Raw genomic sequence first — 19,895 nt, 5'->3', positions numbered from 1 at the left:
TTTCTCCTGTGATTTGTGCAAGGCTGAAATCCACGTCAAATTCTAATTACAGCTCTCCATTCTGGGATTTCAGGTTGATTCAGAGTATGACAATTGAATTTCAAGTAATGTAGTTACTATGATGAGTTACTGGGAGTGCTTCTGTTAGTCTGAACTCCCTCTTTAAAGCACCCTTTCCTCTTCAAGGTACTTAAACCCTTGTGTTCAATACTGCAAATGTAAGTGTTCATCCACTTCTGCTTCTCATTACCTAGAAAACAAGAGGAACGACCTTACTTAGAGACAGGTGAATGTTATGTTACAAGTAATAGATGTTTTTGTGTTGCTCTATAACTGGGAGTGCTCTGTGGCAGGCAGCTGAAATGAGCAGTGTCCAATTCTGCCCTTTCTAATGACTTTTGTTTGTTTCTGTAGATTTAAGCGTGGTGAAAATAAGTTTTCTCACTCTAAATACAGTTTAGAAGGTGCATTTTAGGCCATGAAATCTGTTTCAATGCTGCAACTTTCTGCTTGGGCATTTGTAGCGTACAGTTTTTCATTGAAATGTGATCATGATAACAGGCTTTTTAATGGCAAAGACAATAAAAGTGTGTTTTTCTAAACTGGAATTTTTCATTGTAATCTGTGTGGGAATACTTGGAGATGCCTTGAGCCTGCAGCTGTGTGGAGGTGATTGTTGTGGTGTGACCCCAGCCAGCAGCCGAGCCCTCGCTCCCACTGGTTGGGATGGGGAGGGAGAAGGAAAAGGAAAAGTGAGACAACTTGTGGGTTAAAATAAAGACAGTTTATGGGTAAAGCAAAAGCCACACATGCAAGCAAAGCAGACCAAGGAATTGATGCCCCACTTCCCATGGGCAGGCAGGGATCCATCCCCAGGACAGCAGGGCTCCATCGCGGTGACTTGGGAAGACAAACGGCATCACTGAACGACCTCAACTTCCTCCTTCTTCCCTCAGCTTTATACACTGAGCATGATCCCACATGGTCTGGAATAGCCCATGGATCAGCTGTGGGCAGCTGTCTGGCTGTGTCCCATCCCAAATCCTTGTGCCCCCCACCCTCTTCACTGATGGGGTGGGCTGAGGACTCAAAAAGGCCTCGACTCAGTGTAAACCCTGCTCAGCAGTAACTGAAACATCCCTGAATTATCACCAGTGTCCAGCACAAATCCAAACCAGCCCCACACCAGCTACTGTGAAGAAAATTAACTCTATCCCAGCCCAAACCAGCACAGTGACATAACATAAAACTGAGATTTTCCAAGAGCCCTTTTCCCTTAGTTTTCTTGTTGAAAAGTTAAAAACTGTAATGTCGAGAGGTGAAAGGTCTTGCAATATCTCTCCAATTGACTGCTGTGTGACTATTGTTTAAAAAAGAATTATACTGTAAGTAGCTTTATAGATTAGCCAAGATAATCTTGACTTGTGAATAGCTGCTGACTAAAACAACTTCCCTGAACTGTTACTTGGGGAATATCAGTAGTAACACCCTTGGTTTTAAAAGAAGGAAGCTTCTCCCAACTGCCTTCCAAGTGGTTCTCTCACTCCAGAGGAAGGTGTGATGTTTGTGTATTCCCTCAGTTTATTTTAATGGAGTTTTGTATTTTTTTTTCTTTCCAGGTCACTCCAAGGTCTGAGACCCCCATCAACAGTGTCAGTAACAGCTTGGAAAACGTACTCCACACATCAACACATTCCATGGAGGAGTCATTGCCCAAGAGGCCTTCGGGGAAACACTCCAAAGGTGTGTCCTTATCCATGTGTGTGCTTCCAGTGGGGGAACCAGCTCGGATCTCTTGGTGGTGATCAGCTTTATTTTAATTGGGATTGGAGACTGGGATTCTGCTGCTTTACTTCTGGGTTGGGTCGACCAAAGGAAGTCACAGAAGGGTTTGTAATAAGTGGGAGTGGGTCAGTGAGAAATGATCAGTGAGAGATGAGTATCCTTATTTTTCCATTGGGAAATAAGCAAGAAAATTCCTTATGAGTTGAAAGACCAGCTTAACTCTCATCAAATATCCTCCAAGAGTGAGTATCTTGGACATTACATCTCTCATCCTTATATTAGCAGGTTATTTCTTGGATTAAGCACATGGTGAATGTTGCTTTACTGGGGAGAAGGCATTTAAACAATTAGAATTACACCTTTCTCTTGGTTCCTAAGGATGTAAGTGAGAAATAGAGGGAAGAGGAGTGGAAGATAGGAGAAAGAACTTGCACCTTTCTCAGCTACAAAATAAATCTGATTTTTGTAATGCTGTATTGCATCTGACCTGGCTAAAAACTGGGCTTATCAGATCGGAGTTAATGATTCCATTTCCACACTCCAGGCTCTGATTGCAAATATGAAAATGGCCAGGTTAAAATGTGACCAACAGTATTTTGTTTAATGCATAAGAAAGGACTGTTAAGTGAGGGAGGTCTTTGAACTGGGAGCTGCTCTTTGTGCAGAGCAGCTTTTGTGAGCTCTGTGGTATTTAAAAAATCGCTCGGTAGGGCACAACTAATGCAGGGGAAATATTACCCTTGTGTGTTGCCTTCAGATGTCATTAAAGATATTGTCATGCACCATCTAAATTTTTTTAATTTGGAATTTGCCTTCTGAGCTCTGTTTTCTTCTCTGCCATGGGCTTCCTGCATAACCTGGCAGATATAGTTTAATATAAACGGTGACAAAGAATTTCAAAGTACGTTTTCACTCACAGGATCTTACACAGATTAGAAAGGGTTAAATGTCCCAAGAAAATGTGAACTTGCCCCCACCAGACCTCCTTTTCTGTGACTGTAATCCCAGCAGTGTAAGGAGTAGTAATTTTTTACAGCAGAGTAATGCTCTAAGTAGCCATTTCTCCAGCTGTAAAAACCATCAGGGTAGAAGAAAACGCAGCACTAAGCAGAAGCATGGCGGGGTTTGTGGCTTTCATCTGATTAAAAATAGGCCAGGGTTCAACACTGTTTTCATTTGTACTCAGTGATTGCTATTCCAGTACCATATATGCTAAGATTAGTCATGGTACGCTGTGAAAATTAATTAGGTTCTCCTCTGATCTGTTTTTCTCTTATAGAATACCTGCTTCGTTTTCAGTTTAATTTACAGGCTGCCTCAGTGGTAGCTGGGAGAAGTGGGTGTGGAACAAATACTCACTGATACTCTGCTTTCTGGTTCACCAGCAGCAAAGACTGTGCTGAATTCTCCCTGATATTTGATGATGTGTCTGGGAGTTGTGTCTTTTCAGTCTGGAGTACAACTGAGGATTATTTGCCAGCCTGGAGCCACCGTTGTTCACTTACAGATTCCTTGTTCTCGTAGCAAACACAGCTCTTAATTTAGCAGGACTTGCTAACTTTATAACCTAGAGCACATAAAATTGTCATGAAAGTATGAGATGGACAGGATGCTTGATTCTTGTAGTGATATTTTTTAGTGAGTCTGTTTTCAGACAGCTGGACAGGCCAGGATTTCTCCTCAGAAGTAGTGAGCTGCCCAAGGTCATCATTCCTCTCCTGGTAAAGTCCTGGAGCTGGAAGTGTCTCAGTTAAAAAGGCTGTAGCTGAAACAGAAGAAAAATGAGAAATCTCATGAAAAGTGCAGTATTTGTTGTGCTTAGTTGGATTAGAGACAATTTCTATTAATCCAGTGAATGGTTTTAATCCTGATTTGGAGAAATGTCAGTAATTTAACTTCCTATAGTTGAACAGTGAATGGGTTTGTAGCAGGCTTGGACCTGAAAGCTCTCAGTGACTGTGTTTTCCTTAATCCACCACTTCTAGCATAAAATATCTAAATTTCTACATGGGAAAGAAACAGAGAGTAGAGTATTCTGCTGGATACTCTAACAGGCAGTGGTGGCAGTCTTGTGTTTGCAGTAAGTGGTAGCTGGGAATGTTTGTACGTCCTTCATGCAGAGACTTGTCAAATACTTGGGAATAATTTCACCAGCCTGTCTGCACAGAATAGTGCTGCCTCAGGAAATGAATTTATAACATGGGTGTCAGCCTGAGAAATGCACAAATCTTTTCTTTTACCTCAGAAACCCAGATAACTGTGGGAGCACTGTCAGACACTGACAAGTAGAATCATGGAATGGTTTGGGTTGGAAGGGACCTTAAAGCTCATCTCATTGTACTCCCTGCCATGGGCAGGGACACCTTCCACTAAACCAGGTGCTGGATCCATGCTGCAATGCCCAACTTGTTGGGAGTGGTGACAGACTGGGAGCAATCATGATTTGCACATACTTAACAAAATTAATCAATTTTCCTATAGTGATTCTTCAGCCTTGGCTAAAGCCCCTTCTCCCTGTGCACGTATCGCTGCTAGAACAGGATAAATCAGATGGACATCTCTGCAAAGTGCAAGTTGTGGCATTAGGAAGCTCCTGTACAAATTGACATAAGCATTTTGGGTGTCTGTGCTCTAGCTGGGCTTTTCTTTTGTAAAGTGAAGTTTCAAAATTTGGCCTGTGCAAGTTGAGAAAAAAATACAGATGGGTTTCCACTGAAGGATGGGGAGCTCTTGTGAAATCCATTGGCTGTAACATGCAGAGTAAATTGTGCTTTTCACTCCTGGTTTGATCAGAGATTTAGGATTGTTCAGACCTGTTTTCACAGATGTGGAAGTTATTTTAACTGGAGGTAGCTTCGGGAAGTGGAGACTTTCCCTGTTCTCAGGAACTGACTATTGTTGTGCTGAAAGCTGCAGACAGGGTTGTTCACAGGTTTTAAGGTATTGACAGATCTCACTGGTCGAGGAGAACAGAGATAAATACAGAGATATTCTTTGTTACATATAATGAAAATTCCAGGAAGGATGTGTTGCTTTCTATCTCTTTTCCCACTGTTTATAGAATGTTTTAATTACAGTTTTAACACTGATTGAACAAAACAAATTCAAATGTAGTTTGGACGTTTTATGTATCCTGAACCTTTCCCAGTAGCAAGGTGGTTAAAGACCCCTGATTTACTACTTTACAACTTTTGTTTTGCAGGCAATCCTCTGCTGGTAGCTAAGGGAAATTCGGGAAATTCCATTATTATTCCGAAGTCCAGAAGGAGGTATCTGACCTATGGGGCTTCCCAGAGCTAATTTTGAACAAGCCTATGGATGTAGAGTTGTTCTGACCTTTTGTGGTAATTCCCAAAAGAGAGCAGTTATGGTTATCACAGCTGAATGAAAAAATCAGCTTATTTTGTATTTGTTAAAAAAAGCAATAGGAATTTTCCGTGCTCCAGAGATGTTACTAATTATTCTTCCTGCAAGGTTCCAAGGATTTGGCCATTAGGTGGGATAGCACTGGAGGCAAGTCCTGCTCTCTGCATGTGACATATTTTAGCAATGTATTAAACATGCTCAGTGACCACAGCATATTTTCCAAAAGCACAGTGGAATGAAGTACATTAGACCAGATGTTGAAGTGCAGAACAAAAGAATCTTTATAATAAAGGCAGTGTAAGTTGCAAACATCCCAGTGCAGAGACTGCGCAGCTTCATCCTGTAATTTCTCATAATACTGAGGAAAATTCTGATTTGTTACAGCCCCTGGGCTCAGTTTTCTGCAGTGGAGGTTCTGTGTTGGAGGTTAGAAGTTGCCCGTGGTTGCTCTGAGGTTTGCAGGTGGCATTTACCCCGTGTTCCTCCCCAGAGCAGCCTGGACCGTGATTTCCTCGACTGAACAAGACTCTTTTTTTGCAAAGTGACAGAAGTTCTGCTATTCTTGTGTTTCCTGTATATTTATCTTGCCTTTCCGCTGTTGCCACACAAAAACCTCAAATTGTCTCAGTGCCAGCCTGATTTCAAATGAGGCAACTGTTGAAATATGATCCTTAGAGAGTGAAGCTGAATCACAATTCTTGCAACACATGAATCTAAGGATAGACACAAACTGCTGCTGGAGAGTGAGGAGTAAAGCTTTTAAGTGGAAAATGGGTGCAGGGGGCTTTGTTCTACGATCTCCTCTCCATTAGTTCTTCTGCTGAGCCCAGTAAAACTAATTGCTTAATTGAAGGAACATTCTGAGTCCACGCACAGGGTCCTGCAAAGCCTCGACGTGTCCCAGGCTGGAATAAGTACATGGAATAGCACGTGGCTGCACAGAAAGAGCTGCAGTCTGTGGACATGAATAAACCAAACTTTAAATGCATCTCAATAACATATTGATTTAATTTTGAATCAATATTAGGATGTAAAATAGATCCTTGTTTGCAGTATTCCCGTTGGCCTCAGGTAGGATGAGCTGGGGGTGAGTTGAACTGGTTGTTATGGGCAGCAAACTTTGGTATCTTAATTATTTCATTACAATAGTTAGCAGAAATGTATGATGTAAACCTTCCAGAACTTCTCACCACTATTTTTGCTACTCTGTTTTCCTTGGCAAAATGTGTTTGTATGGTCTTGCACCTTTTTTTGTCTCCCACTTCCTTGACTCATTCTTTTTCCATAAGAAAGTAAACTGCAGGAGCTCTCCTAGTTAGTGGCAAGCAACAGTCTTTTTCTCCTGAAATGTTTGACACCAGTTGTTCAGGCTGCTGAAGGCGGGGAGAAAATACAGGGGGAGGAAAAAAAGCTCTGAAATCCTTTTGGTTCAGCATCCAGACTTTATAGTGCCTTATTCTGCATCAGTTGTATAGCTGGATTATTCTATTTTTAAGTAACTACATCATCTCCAACGATATTGGGTCAACTACTGTTAGGGTAGGGCTTAAAGAAATATTTAGGCTATGATAATCCTTCAGGAAAAATCTCCCTCTACCAACTGTATATAATTTTTCAGCTGTTTGTGTATGTCCTTGTTGATTTTATCTCCAACGAGGAACTCTGCTTCTAAACTTGAGCAACGTAGGCTGAGATCACACACAAGGCATCGCGTTCCTGACCTGCTGTCTCCCATACATGAGCTGTTTTAGGAGTATCAAGTATTTAGAGTTAATTCTAGAAGTCAAATCCAAGGATTAGTGTGCTTCAAAAAAACATGTTTTGATGTTGCATATTTCCCCCCCCCCTACTAGAAGATTATTGGATATTAAGGAATTTCTTGAAGCTTGTTTGTTGCATAAATCATGTTGTGATCTTCTGGAGTTGGGAGTTCAATTAGGGTTGGAGGTTTAATTTTGCAATAAAGACAATACTTGAGTTCAGAATATAAAAAATTCAGAAACATTGCATTTTACCTCAAGTTTTTGCTGACAGAGCAGTTGCATGGAAGCCCACTGTATGTCCCCAAAGCCAGGGTTTGGGCTCCTGTAGAGTGGGAGTGGAGTTCCAAACTCCTGGGGCTGCACTTGGACTGGCAAATTTATGTTGTTAACTGTTAAGAAGTCAACTTTTATACTCTCTAGAGGTTGAAGTCAGTATTTCTTTGTCATCCTCGTTACCTCCTTTTCCACATAAGCCTTGTCAGGAGAGACCTGGGATTGCTGTGACAAGATACCAAGGGAGAGGAGAAGGGAGCAGCAGGGAGACTCACTCCTCCAACTGGATGAGAAGTTCTGACTGTCTACTCATGCAATAACTGTCATAAACCTTTTGTGCAAAGGTGAAAGATGCTCCTTGCTGGGGTTTGTAATCCATGGCCTCCATTCCTTGCAGAGGGCAGACCTTTGTGCTCCTTGGGAAGACCCAAAGGTCACCCCCTGGCCAAGAGCTGCAGTGAGTTGGCTTCAGTGGAAAGTCATACTGTGCATGTTTGAGTGGCTCTTTTTCAAGCTTATACAACAGAAGACTCTTTAATTTCCTATAAGCAGTTTTAATTGTGTCCTTGATCGAGTATTCACCTAAAATGATGGATATCAAGCATTTACCCGAGGGCCTTGTCTTGAAGCTGCTGAATGATTCTTTAACTTTAGTCCTCTTTGGACTTCCTGCTTGTTTTTCCTCAATAAGATGATGGAATCACTCTGGGCAGCTGTCAGTCCCTATCTTATTAACTGCTGAGCTTGTTGATTAAATTCATGCAAATTTGACAGAGCTATTTAGAGTTTTTATTTACAGTGGTGTCTGAATAGAAGAGGAGAGGTAAGAACAGTTTACATGCAGCATAGATCCATGGGAAATCAGGCTTCATTTTGCTCCTTAGTTCATAGAATCATTGATTGGTTTGGGTTGGAGGTGATCTTAAAACTCATCTCCTTCCATCCCCCTGCCATGGGCAGGGACACCTTCCACTAGAGCCCCATCATTCATCTTGCTTTTATTTATTCTTATGTTATATAAACATTTGTGTACTGGGCAATATATTTTCCGTATTACACATTAGGAAATGACCAGGTTTCTGCTAATGTAAGGTTTGACAGTGAACACTTGATTTTGAGTCCTCTGAAGCCTGTTTGATTTGGCTTCAGTGGGACTTGGATGATAGTCCTGTTTATAATTAATTAGAATCAAGCTACTCCAAAAAATATAAATTCTATGAATAGGATGCTGGTAAATTCAGCCATGCCAAGGAGTTTTACCTCACTGCAATGCAATCCACAGGCACATTCCTGATTTTGGATAATGAGAATGTAGTCATCAATGTCTAATGTGAGATTATAAACTCATACCTTTTGCCTTTTTCCATGGCTCTTCAAAAGCATAGGAAACAACATAGCATGTGCATTCCTGTTTCCCAGTCCATGTCTGTGAAGTCCTGGCAATGCCTGTTGTGGCACATGAGTTTTAATGGAGATGAAAGTAATGGCCATTACCTCAACAGCTCTGGAAGCAACAGCATGACATCCTGCTGGTAATGGAAACAATATAACAACTTAAGCTTTTAATTAAACTTGCATTAAATGGTGAAAACCAGTTTTTCTCAGATTTGTAGGTAATGACTTAATGCAGCCCATCTTCTGAGACAGGATGAAATGAGTTGTGAGAACTTTACCTTATGTACCTCATGGTGGAACTAATCCTTAAACCTGCATTTTTACTGAAAATCTTTCATTAAAGGCAGGGGCTACGAGAGAAAATTTGAAATTTAAACTTGCTGAGGGCTAGAAAACATGTCATACAGGACTCCAAAAAAAAAAAAAAAGGTGAATATTAACTGCTGATTCTTGTCTCCTGGCAAGTTCCTGCTGCAATCTGGTGGCAAATGGCTCAGTAGGGCTGGACATTCCTGTGTCTGCTGCCTGCACATTAAACAAGGGATGTGGGAAAGGCTCAGAAATGCTCAGCTGTTCCTTGCATCTTTAAAACTTAACACCCTGGAACATCTGGGAATGTCTGTTCTGAAAGAGCCCGTTTTGCTGCCATGTTAAACAGGGATGCAAGAATTTTAAAAAGAATTTGAAATAAATGGCTTGCTTCTCCTAGCTAGGCCCACATATCCCTTAAAGTAAATTGGACAAAAATTGCCACTTTAAAGAAGAAAATAGGAGTGATTCACATGTATTCCTAGAAAACCAGCATGTCCTTGCCCATTTTCCAGACTGTCACCAGTGTGCCAGTGACTAAATGGCAATTTTCTGGTGTATGTTGTGCTTGAGAAGCTTTTATAGCGGGTTAGTTGTTAGCTGGTAAATGTTCTTTCCCTCATTTTATTACTAAATCCCTCATTTTCCAAAGCACATTTTTCATTTCCATATACCTTTACACTGAGATGAATTCTCGCCTCCAAAAGCTGAGGGTAATAGGCTTAAAGTACAATAATTTTATCAATAGGTGCCTGGAGTTCTTACAGGCAGCTGCATATACAAGTTAAAAATGGTCTCATTCCTCACAGATTTTTGGGCCCAGACCTGAAAATTCATGAATATTTATAGTAAATCTTGGGTTTTTTACTTGACTTTCGATGTCAGCATTAGAATTTGCACAGTGGGGCTTTTCTGTGCAGACATGGAAGGCTGTAATTTTGGAAGGAATCAGACTGCAGCAGGGAAAAGATCCCAGACATTGTAGGACTGGAGGTGACATCAGAGAAAGGGGTGATATTGGGAATAATCAATAATTCTGGTTCCTAGTAGGGCAGTAAGTCACAGGAGGAGGTTTGTTACCCTCAGTACTGACACGACACATTGGTCATGAAAATGAGGGGGTGGGTGGAGAGGAAGGATGAGAACATGACACAGAAAGAAAGTTGTTTACTTGCCAGAAGTTTCCTTTGCTTTCCTATCTACTACAACAAGAAATATTTCTTTACTCTGCTTCCCTTCCATCTACTGTGGAAGTGACCTTATTGAGTAAATGACAACACTTCATTTCCGTGGAAGTGCTTGTGATTTCTCACATTCAGTCTCTGGCACAAGGGAACAGATGGATTGAGGAGAAGAAACACGAATGTCATAATCCTTACATTGGTGAGAGAGACCTTTTGCAAATGGGAACTGGTGACTCTGCCTCCAGGACACTATTCCAGTGTGGAATTAGTGGGGAGGGAATTGGCGCTTTTTAAACCATATTCTTCTGTGCTTTGGCTGCCACCTGATGCCACCTTGATTCCCAGATCAGGTGATTGCATTATTGGATTTTAGACTGCAGATTCCAGCTTGGAAGGACTCGATGCCTTGCGTCTTTCACTGGGCAAGAGCTCCGGATTCTTGTGTTCTAGTTCTGGCTTTGCACGTGATTAACAAGGGTCTTATTTATGTATCCATCAAACTGGGGTAGCTCTTGGTTCACATCAGGGTGATGGTTGTACAGCTCTGTGAAAAACTCAGGTTTATGTCAAAATCATGGAATGGTTTGGGTTGGAAGGGACTTTAATGATCATCTCGTTCCAACCTCCCTGCCAAAATATTTGGGATTTTTCCTAATTTCTGGTCAGAAAGGTTCTTTGGATGCTCTTTGTTGACAGAAGGGGCTTGGAGCAACCTGGGCTAGTGGAAGGTGTCCCTGCTCATGGCAGGGGGTGGAACAAGATGAGCTTTAAGGCCCCTTCCAACCCAAACCATTCCATGATTCTGTTCTACCAAAAAATAAAGCTGAAAACAGTCAAAGCAGTGGGATTCTGTCCATTAATTCAGTTCTTTTGGGGTTGTTTAAAGAAAGTTGGATTCTTCTGTTTAATGCTGTCTTAATGTAGCTTTTATAAACTGCATCTGTTGAAAAATTCCAGAGCAGAGCCCAATCCTGAGAGCTGGATGAAGAGACTGGACAGCTGTAGGTGGAAGGAAAGCATATGGAGTTGTTCATGGGTTCATTCTAAGGAGTAAGTTGAGAGTGAAATCTCATTTGAGGATTGCAGATAGTGGGAATTGGGAGAGGTTTGAGCAGTGACACTGCCCTAAACCTGTGTGAGCAGCATCTCTTGTACTTCCCTTCAGCATTGATGGAATTGTGGCTCTTATCCATATGGTAGATCTCTTGTTACTTTGTGCCACACAAGTAGAGGAGACAAATAGTCCACTTTGGCATCGTTGAGGTGCTTTGAATTTTCATTTCTAATTTCATTTTCTCTTGTTCTTTTATGCTGGGAAGTGACAGGCTGTAATTATGCAAAGCAATGGTTTTGATTAAAGTCAATTTTATTTCTCAGGTGCACGGAAATGCTGAGCTAAAAGGTTAATGTTTCATTTGCTTTCTGACTTGTTCTTTTATCTCCTGGAAAAAAAAAAAAGGAGAGGACTCGCTGTGCTGCACAACTTCCCTGCCTGGAGTGGATGCATTTCATCAGTGCAGGGTGTGGGTGCTATTTTTAACAGTAACTCAGAGGGGCAGCCCTGCTAAAATTACATCATTAATACACACAGCTGAAGGGAAATGGCATAAAACAAAACAGGGCCTTCGAAGTTTCTCCTTCTTGTGTTTTCCAGTTCTGTGGGTGAATTATTCCAGGCGTATCATTCCAGCAGAGATGCAGTTGACCCACCGTATTTACAATCAGACTTTGTTTACTTGTAAACAGGCCCGAGGAAAAGTGCAATAAGTGAATTTGTCTGCAAAAACAGCAGGTATGAAATAGATATTAGTGGCTAGGGGAGCTCAAAGTTTGTGTTCCTTGCTGTCCCTGTTATTAAATAACAGATATCCAAATATTGCTAAAAAAAAGTGGGGAACAAGAGCTTTAGACTCTAGTTTTTGCTGGAAGTGTGTTTGGTTTCATTCTGTAATCCCTGCTGAAGAGACTGTGGGGATTCAGAGCTTCAGGACTTAGAGGTTTTTAGTGGATGGGGTTTGGTTTTGTTTCTGTTCTTTTTACCTCAGTTTCTTGGCTTTCTCACTGCCCTGGCAAATATTAATAAAATCTACTTTGTTCTTTTCCCTCTTGCATTTACTTCATAGATGTGTTACAGAGACACTTGTCTAATAGTTGTGCAGTGTCTCAAAATCAGCTTAAATGCTGAATTAGAACTTTTTTTCTGTCTCTTTGAATTACTGGTCAAATCTTGTCTGGGATCCAGAATGGAGGAACAATTATTTATACAGAAGTAGAAAAGGGAACAAGAATATTAAAGCCTGAGAGCAGAGACTCGAAAATGTACAAGGACTTTATTGCCACAAAAGGGCCCGAAAATGTGCAAGGACTTTTTTGCCACAAAAGAGGAACTCACAGAAGTGGCTGTGCAGGGGATATTTGTCTCTCACTGAGCTGAGCACTTGAATGCATTTGTAGCTCTTGGCAAGACTGTCTGTACTCAAGGATTTTTCTATTCCAGATGAGTCTCTTAGTCTGGTGTTTTCACATAGCACGCTAACAGAATATTTTTTTGTTGTTAGCAAGGCTACAGTTCCTTAGAAAATCAAAATTGAAGCTGCTATAAAATGCCTTTGCCCTCGCTGCTCCTGCATGTTATTGCAGCCTTAGTCCCGAGTGTCACGATGCTGATACTGGTCTCAAAAATGCAGCAAACAGGACGTGCTTATTGACACCAGCATTGAACTCTGCTGGCCTGGAGCAGCCCTTCCAAACCAGACCAGCTGCTTAGAGCTTGAAATGCACATTTCTGCTGGGTTTTTGCTTGGGACTTGGAATCTCTTAACTCCTTTGGGTAGGTGCAGGAATCCTATGGCCAGGGTTGGAGCCATCCGATCCCAGGGCTCTGGTGTTTGAGCTCCAGGTTGTCCTTCAAGCCAGGGCACATTGGCTGAGCAGCTGCTGCCTCGTCACGTCCCTCCAGGCTCCCTCCATGCCGATATATGGTTACATGCTGCACCCACAACCCATGTTTGCCTGTGCTGTGGGATACAAAACACCCATATGTTCATGTATATTTATATATGTAACTCTCAGGTCCTGACTTTTAAACTGTGCTGGGCAAATCCTCACTGGATGCAGTTGGGATTGATTACAATTGCTTTTATGCAGTGGGGACTGGGGCTTTTTAATAGAGTAACAGCGGGTTATGATTATCTAAGTGGTCTTAAATTAGCTTTATTCATTCATTAAATGACTCAGATCTTGTATGATGAAGGAAAACTAATGGGTAGTAGCAGCCTTAACTCACCTCCAAACAAGGTGGTTTGTAGTGAGTTCAAACTGCACCCAGAAGTGGTTTGGGGCATTGTTTCACTGCTGGGTCTGCTGGGGTGCTGTGAGACTCGATTTGTCCATCAGGATTTAGGACATTGCTCCAAACTTCAAAGCAAATGCCAGCTCAGATTCCCAGCTGAGGGGAGCACCTGAATGTGTCATGTCTTCCCCAGTCTGTTCCCTTTCAGTGGTTTGAATCCTCTTTCTAAACTCAGGGAAAACAGCTGTTCTGTGCAGACCTAAAGCTTCAAAGGCTCCAGCTGGAACTGGGTTTGTTCCTCTGGTCATGTTTGGGATTTAGTGAAGCCTGGGGTGTCTGGGTGCACTTTAGCACAAAAACTGTCACTAGGGAAAGTTTTCCATGGAAAACTGACTTTGCATGTGTAGTTTTGCAGGTGAATACAACATCCAGCTTAGAACTAATCATCTGGCTCACCCTGGGTTTGCAGGGGCTCAGGGAATTATGTGCCAGAGCAAATCCTTCCTAAGAAAGCAGGAGCCTTCTCTAGGATGAGCAAACCTTCTCTTAAGAATGTGAAACAAAGCCAATATTTTCTTTAAAAGTGCTCTAAGAATAGTAAATAAAATAAGCACTTGATCAGATAAAACTAGACTAAATATACAAGTGCATCTTACTTACCCAGCAAGTAAAAGTATTTATATACAAAGTTGAACATCTCTCTTGATTGCAGAGATATTTTTACCAGACAAATTGCACACAGGTAGCCTGCTTTTAATTGCCTGTACAAAGATGTGTGTTTGTGATTACTGAAGCTGCCCTTCACCCTGAGAGTTTGGGGTTTTGGTCACTTCTGCAGGAATATTTCTCCAAACGAGCCGTGTGCTCCAGCTACTGGGAGAAGGAGGATGAGTCACTGGGCTGGATCTCTGAGCAAATAAAGTCCACAGCTGCGTTCAAAACTTGCACGTGCTCTTCTCACTTGTTGCAAATAGTTCATTAGCTGCAGCTCCATGTGGAATTAGCCAGCTTGGGGAATTAGGCAGTAAATGTATTGTACAAATTAAATTCCGGAGTCCTTTAAAAACGTGGCCCCCAGGCTACACAATCTGAGCACATGTTTAATCTCAGTGCCACTGATGCCTCTGAATTTGTTGTAGGATACCTTTAAACCTTCAGTGGTTTACATGTTTACCTAAAATTGTGCTTGAAAGTGCCGAAGTGTTTCCATGGTGTTAAAATTCATCCTTCAGGATTCTGTTTTGGCTGTGTTCTGCCTGATGGAGATACATCTTTGATTAGAGCTGCTTGAATTAAGGAATATGTTGCTGAGTTGCCTCTGATGTCGAACTCTCACAGCCTTTCTTGGCTCTATATCATAACTCTTTTCACTGAGGAAGATTTCCACCCATTATCCTATATTTCAACAGCAGATCCTTGGGAAGTTGGATGTTTTGAGGCCCAGCACCTGTTCAGTGACATGTGTTGGTGCTCAGATTTAGGAAGGCGGTGGAGCTGCTCCACAAATGTGTCCAATCCAGCAGCCCTTTGTGGATAATTTATTCTGTAAAAGCTTTTTCTGGCCTTAGAAATGAAAAAAGGCAACTTGTGAGGCAGTTGTTGTGCTCAGAGGCGATGGCAGGCGGGAGCAGGGATGCGAAGTGCTCTTGGCCTCACGGATTTGGGAGGAAAACCCTTCAAAACAGTGTTTGAAGCTGTATCTCGATTTTTGAAAGCAGCTGATGATTCTTCAGGGTTTTACATTTTCCTGTCCAGATGGGAATTCTCTCCAGCCTCCAGCACAGGCAGCCTTTGGATTTAGTTAAGCTTTTGAATCCAGTGAAGTTGCGAAACCCTTCTTTAGGTTGACTGGCTTTGTGGTTGGCTGAAGTGCTGACAGTGTCATTCAAGATTACTCAAAAAATGCATGAATTCAATTAACATCCCAAAAGCTGAGATATACAGGCTTTTTTTTTTTTAATATCTGTCTGTTTTGGAGAAACAGAAGAAGGTCACTTTGTTGGCAAGTTAAATGAGCCAAACTGAGGAAATAGCAGGGACATGAAAACTACTCATTTGATTGGGGTGAGCAGTACAATCCCAGCATGTTATTGCTTCCTATGTGCTGCCAAAAGTAAGCTCGTGTCCTTGATTTTTAAAAAGGCTGTGTAATTATTTCCTGTGGAATATTGCAGTTCATAGGCTCCAGCCTTGCTTTTAAATTAAAGCAGGATTGACTTGTCACTTCAACTCATGTTGTAAGTATGTGTTGGTTTTGATCTTAAATATTCTCTGCATTGGAAGAACCCTTATTTCTTACATGGGAAAAATGACAGTTCTAAGGGCTTTTCTCTGCTAACAGGAATTTTTCATTATGTCCATGAAGCTTTAATTTCCAGAGTCCTCCTGTAATGGCAACAGCCAGCCAGACTTCCTTGCTAACCAGTAAAACTGTTCAGTTTAGTTACAAGTTTTTTCCTATATCTGTAGCTTCCTTTTCCAGCAGACACCATGGAAAAGCTGTTGTCTGCTCATCCACTTCTAGTTTTAAGAGATACCAGCAGAAAACTGGATGGTGGATTCTGTTATGAGGCTGAACTGAGTCTGAATGAGTCCAACATACCTTAAACTTGAGTTGTCTTCCTTTTTCTCCACCAAAAAAAAAACCAAAAAAAAGAGAAGATGATCAACTTGGCAAACTCTTAAGAGAGCTAAAGGTCAAAAAGTGGGAATGGAGGGAGCAGCAAGTGCTTGGTGACTTCCAGCCAGTGGTTCCTGGGTCATGTCCTGTGACAAACCCTGTTCCATCAGCTTCAGGCACAGGAGTGGGGGAGAACTGAGGCCTCTTTGTGTCCTCTGCTAAATTTCCTCTCCTTTGTTTCTCTAAATGAGAGCTGTGATGGGGATTAGTCCTGTCTCCTGTGTCTGTGTCAGCCAGGCAGGATGAGTTCCTGCAGGACACTTGGCTTAAGGAGTTCAGTAATCAGAAAATGACTCTCCAGTGAATGTGTGGCTTCTTTGCAAGAGTGTTTCCAGGATTTTTGTCCTGCTGTGGTCATTGCTAAGTTTCATAAGTGTAGCAGTCCTTTGATTTCCTGGATGGATCAGAATTTGGGGAGTATTTGAAGATACCTGATGTGGGAAGAATAAGCAAAGATCTTACTGTGCTTTCATAGCAACCACCTTTCCCACCTTTGTTGGGAGGGGGAGGTAAATGCAGTATAACTTAAATATTTTTACATTTAAATATTTTTTTTTAATTTAAAGATTCAATTTAAGTATTTCTTAATGAGCAGCAGGTTTATATTTGCATAAAGGATTTGAGATCACTTAAATGTCCTAATTATGCCTGTTCACACAATGTTTTCTCAATCCCTAACCACTGTACTATGTGAAAACAGGTTAATATCTTAATAAATTACCCTACTGTGTCTGGAGAGTTCTGAGATGTCACTTCTCACTACTCATACAATAACTAAAGGTCATTCTTACATGACAGCTCAATGCACTGAACTGCAGAGAGAATTGCTTCATCCTTTCCTATACTTTACCTTTTCTAGAAGCAGTAAAATAAGATGATTTTCAAAAAGAAACATTTATTTCTTTACCTGTTTTCCCCCACTTTTAAGGGAATATTCAAAGTAGTTCTTGATGCTCTTTAGTGGGAGCATTTTCCCCTTTAGTATCTCTGTAGACAAGCTCACAGCTTGTAAATAAAGTTCAGTTTGTCTCTAATAACCTTTTAATTGATGCACTTAAATTTAAGAACGTATTTGATGTTCTCTTCCCCCTCCCAGCAGTTTCTGTACCTATAAACATCCCTCACCAGAGCACCTCCTGTTTTCCACCATTTGGACTCTGGCCCATCGATATTTTGATGCAGATTAGATATCACTGAAAAGGGAGTCGTTTGTGCAGGAGTTAATGTGTCATGAAACAAGCCAAGGTGTGTTTTTGTTGGTTGTGGAACAGAGCAGAGTTCAAGTTGAATGGTTTCAGTGTCATCCTGTCGGAATTTGGTGATTCAGAACCTGCTGGGTCCGAGTTTGGAAGTTCGAAGGGAGGCTTTGGGACAGTCAGTGAAATCTTTCTCTGAAGTCATCTCAGGGACAGATCAACAGTGCCTTGGCTTTAATGACAAAACTATTACAAAATACTGTCATTCTGTGGTTTGTTGAAAGGAGTTTTCGTAAATAAACGTGAGGCTGACTTGATTTGAGGTCCTGGGACATCATCCTTGGAGGTGTCCAAGGAACAACTGGACGTGGCACTCAGTGCTCTGGGCTGGGTGACAAGGTGGGGATCAGGCACAGTTAGACTCCATGATCTTGGAGGTCTTTTCCAACCTCAATGATACTGTGGCAGCACTAACACCAAGCTCCTGGCACCCTGAAAGATGCTGCTCAATACCTGAGTAATTTAGATGTCAGTTCTCACTAATCTGCTTATCTTACAGACTGAAAACCTAATATTTGATTCAAGTTTTCTTCAAGCCTTCAGTATTCCAGTTAAATTTCAGTTTTGAAAAGTAGGAGACAGGGAAATGAAATTTAGTTGATGAGAAAACTTAGTCCTTATGTGTTTATGCAGAAGAGGCTCAATGTGTGTACTGGGAAGAAGAGGCTATCTTTTTTTTTTTCATTCTCCATCATAGCCTGGATAAAAAGCTTTAAAAAGATTAGAAAAGTGAAAGCAGGAAGTTTTCTGCAAAACAGCCAAAACCCCCTCTTAAGCTGATACTTATAAGCAGTTAAAAAAACCAACCAACAAAAAACCCCACAAAACCCCTTTAATTTCTTGTGTTTTGTTGCCATGAATATGTTTTGCATGTAGCACATGAACTGGTTTTTGTTTTCCTTCCTTTCTCCTGTATGTATGGGAATATAAATACTGGGTGGTTCACTGAGAGGGTTTTTGTTCTAAATTTTTGGCATCACCTTATGGACAACAGTAATTGGGTAATGCTGCTTTTGAAGCATTTCTTTAGCAAAGCAAGAGGAGATGGCATTGAAAGTGTTGGTGCTGCATTTCTTACCACTTCTGTGTAAACAAGGATGTGGAAAGGATTTTATTAGTTCCCTTTTGTTTGACCTTTTCAGCAAAAACTCAGTTACTGTAGCTGTGTTTGGTGCCTGCTTGCATGAAGGCACAACTTCAGGAATTAAAATTAATAAATTAAAGCATCATTTATGATTATGGCTTCCTATAGAATACAAAGTAAAAGATTTTACTTATGGTTTTTTCCAGATTAAAAATAAATTGCTGCATTTCTGCTGGTTTTGGTCAAGTGTTGTGAACCAAGATGTTCAACCCAGTCTCAGGACGCTCAGATTTTACCAGTTGAATGCTGGAGATTGGTATTTCCATGCTCCATCCCACACAAACTATACCTGCATCCAGGGAGCTAATTAAGGAGAACAACTAGCTGGGTGTAGAGTGGTGTTTGTGCTGAAATGTTGGATATTAGGGAAGAGGGCTGGGCTACAACCAACACTCCTGATTATCTTGCATTATTTTACTTTTTTCAGGAGGAACACAAAATTCTCAGTGTGGATTGAGAGACTGATTCTGTCTAATCCTTTCATTAGGATTGACCCAGAAGTTGTAAAAAGGGGGTTATAAAAAACACAGCATCCAGTGAGATATTAAGGAGGCTTCCAAAAGTGTCTCTTCTGCTCTTGCCCACATCCAGTGCATGTTCTGTTCTACCTGATTGGCCAGGAGTACCAAACCCTAAAGGGTTTGAATCAGTCTTTTGCTTTATGTAGCTCCTTTTGGGAAGAGGAGTAGATCCAAGGCACTGCTTTTTTGGAAGGAGAGGCAAAAAATCCAGAGGGTCACGAGCAGACAGAAGGAGTTGTGTGTCCTTTCACAGAAGCACTCAAGTGATCAGATGACAAATGCACTAATATCAGCCAAATGGGTGAAAATCCCAGGCTAGAATAGGAAAACAGACCTGAATCAAATGTCTTCAGACTCACTGGATCTGTTTTCCCTGCATGCTTTGGAAGGGGGTGGGGGAGGCACTATTTGAAAAGGAGACAGGGTGACGTAGCTGCTCATGGCTGTGATTCCTGGCTGTGCCTCGGGCTGGAGTATTCCACATACAGGCTTCCATGCTTGATACTGTACTATGTACAGTTAAAAACTGCATCAAAAACCCTTCTCTGGTGTTTAAAAGAAAGCAGCAAATAAGAATAACAACAACAATCTTAAGGGATGATGTAAGACACTTGGAGCCTGGGGTGTCACAGCCTCGCTGGAGCGTCTCCTACAGCACTGAGCTTCTGCAACCCCCTTTGTATCCATCTCTCCCTTTCCTAGGTGATCTCATCCAGCTGTTTCACTTACCTGCTGGAATTTCCCAGATATTTATGGAAAATCTCCATGGCAAAAAGTCTTGTCTGCCCCTTTGACAGTGCAGTTCAGGAAGCCCAGCAGTGAGGGAGTCACACACACACAGCCAAGCACTGCTCCTGGATTGTTTTCCAGGGAAGTTCTGGGAGAGAGGAGCAGATAAAAAGGGTCTCAGGCTCAGAGATCTTGTGT

General features: G+C 41.5%; 1 protein-coding gene across 1 annotated transcript in view; it reads left to right on the top strand.

Annotated features, from left to right (window-relative positions):
* The window catches only part of ZCCHC14 (zinc finger CCHC-type containing 14), a 53,145-nt gene that overhangs the window by 13,369 nt on the left and 19,881 nt on the right, over window positions 1-19,895 (top strand). Inside the window, exon 2 of the mRNA XM_064671001.1 lies at window positions 1,620-1,743. Within this exon, the coding sequence (XP_064527071.1) occupies window positions 1,620-1,743 (124 nt within the window). The remainder of the gene's footprint in view (window positions 1-1,619; window positions 1,744-19,895) is intronic.

This window comes from Pseudopipra pipra, chromosome 14 (genome assembly GCF_036250125.1).
Source record: "Pseudopipra pipra isolate bDixPip1 chromosome 14, bDixPip1.hap1, whole genome shotgun sequence".
Lineage (NCBI taxonomy): Eukaryota > Metazoa > Chordata > Aves > Passeriformes > Pipridae > Pseudopipra > Pseudopipra pipra.
This window is presented reverse-complemented; position numbering and strand designations above follow the sequence as displayed.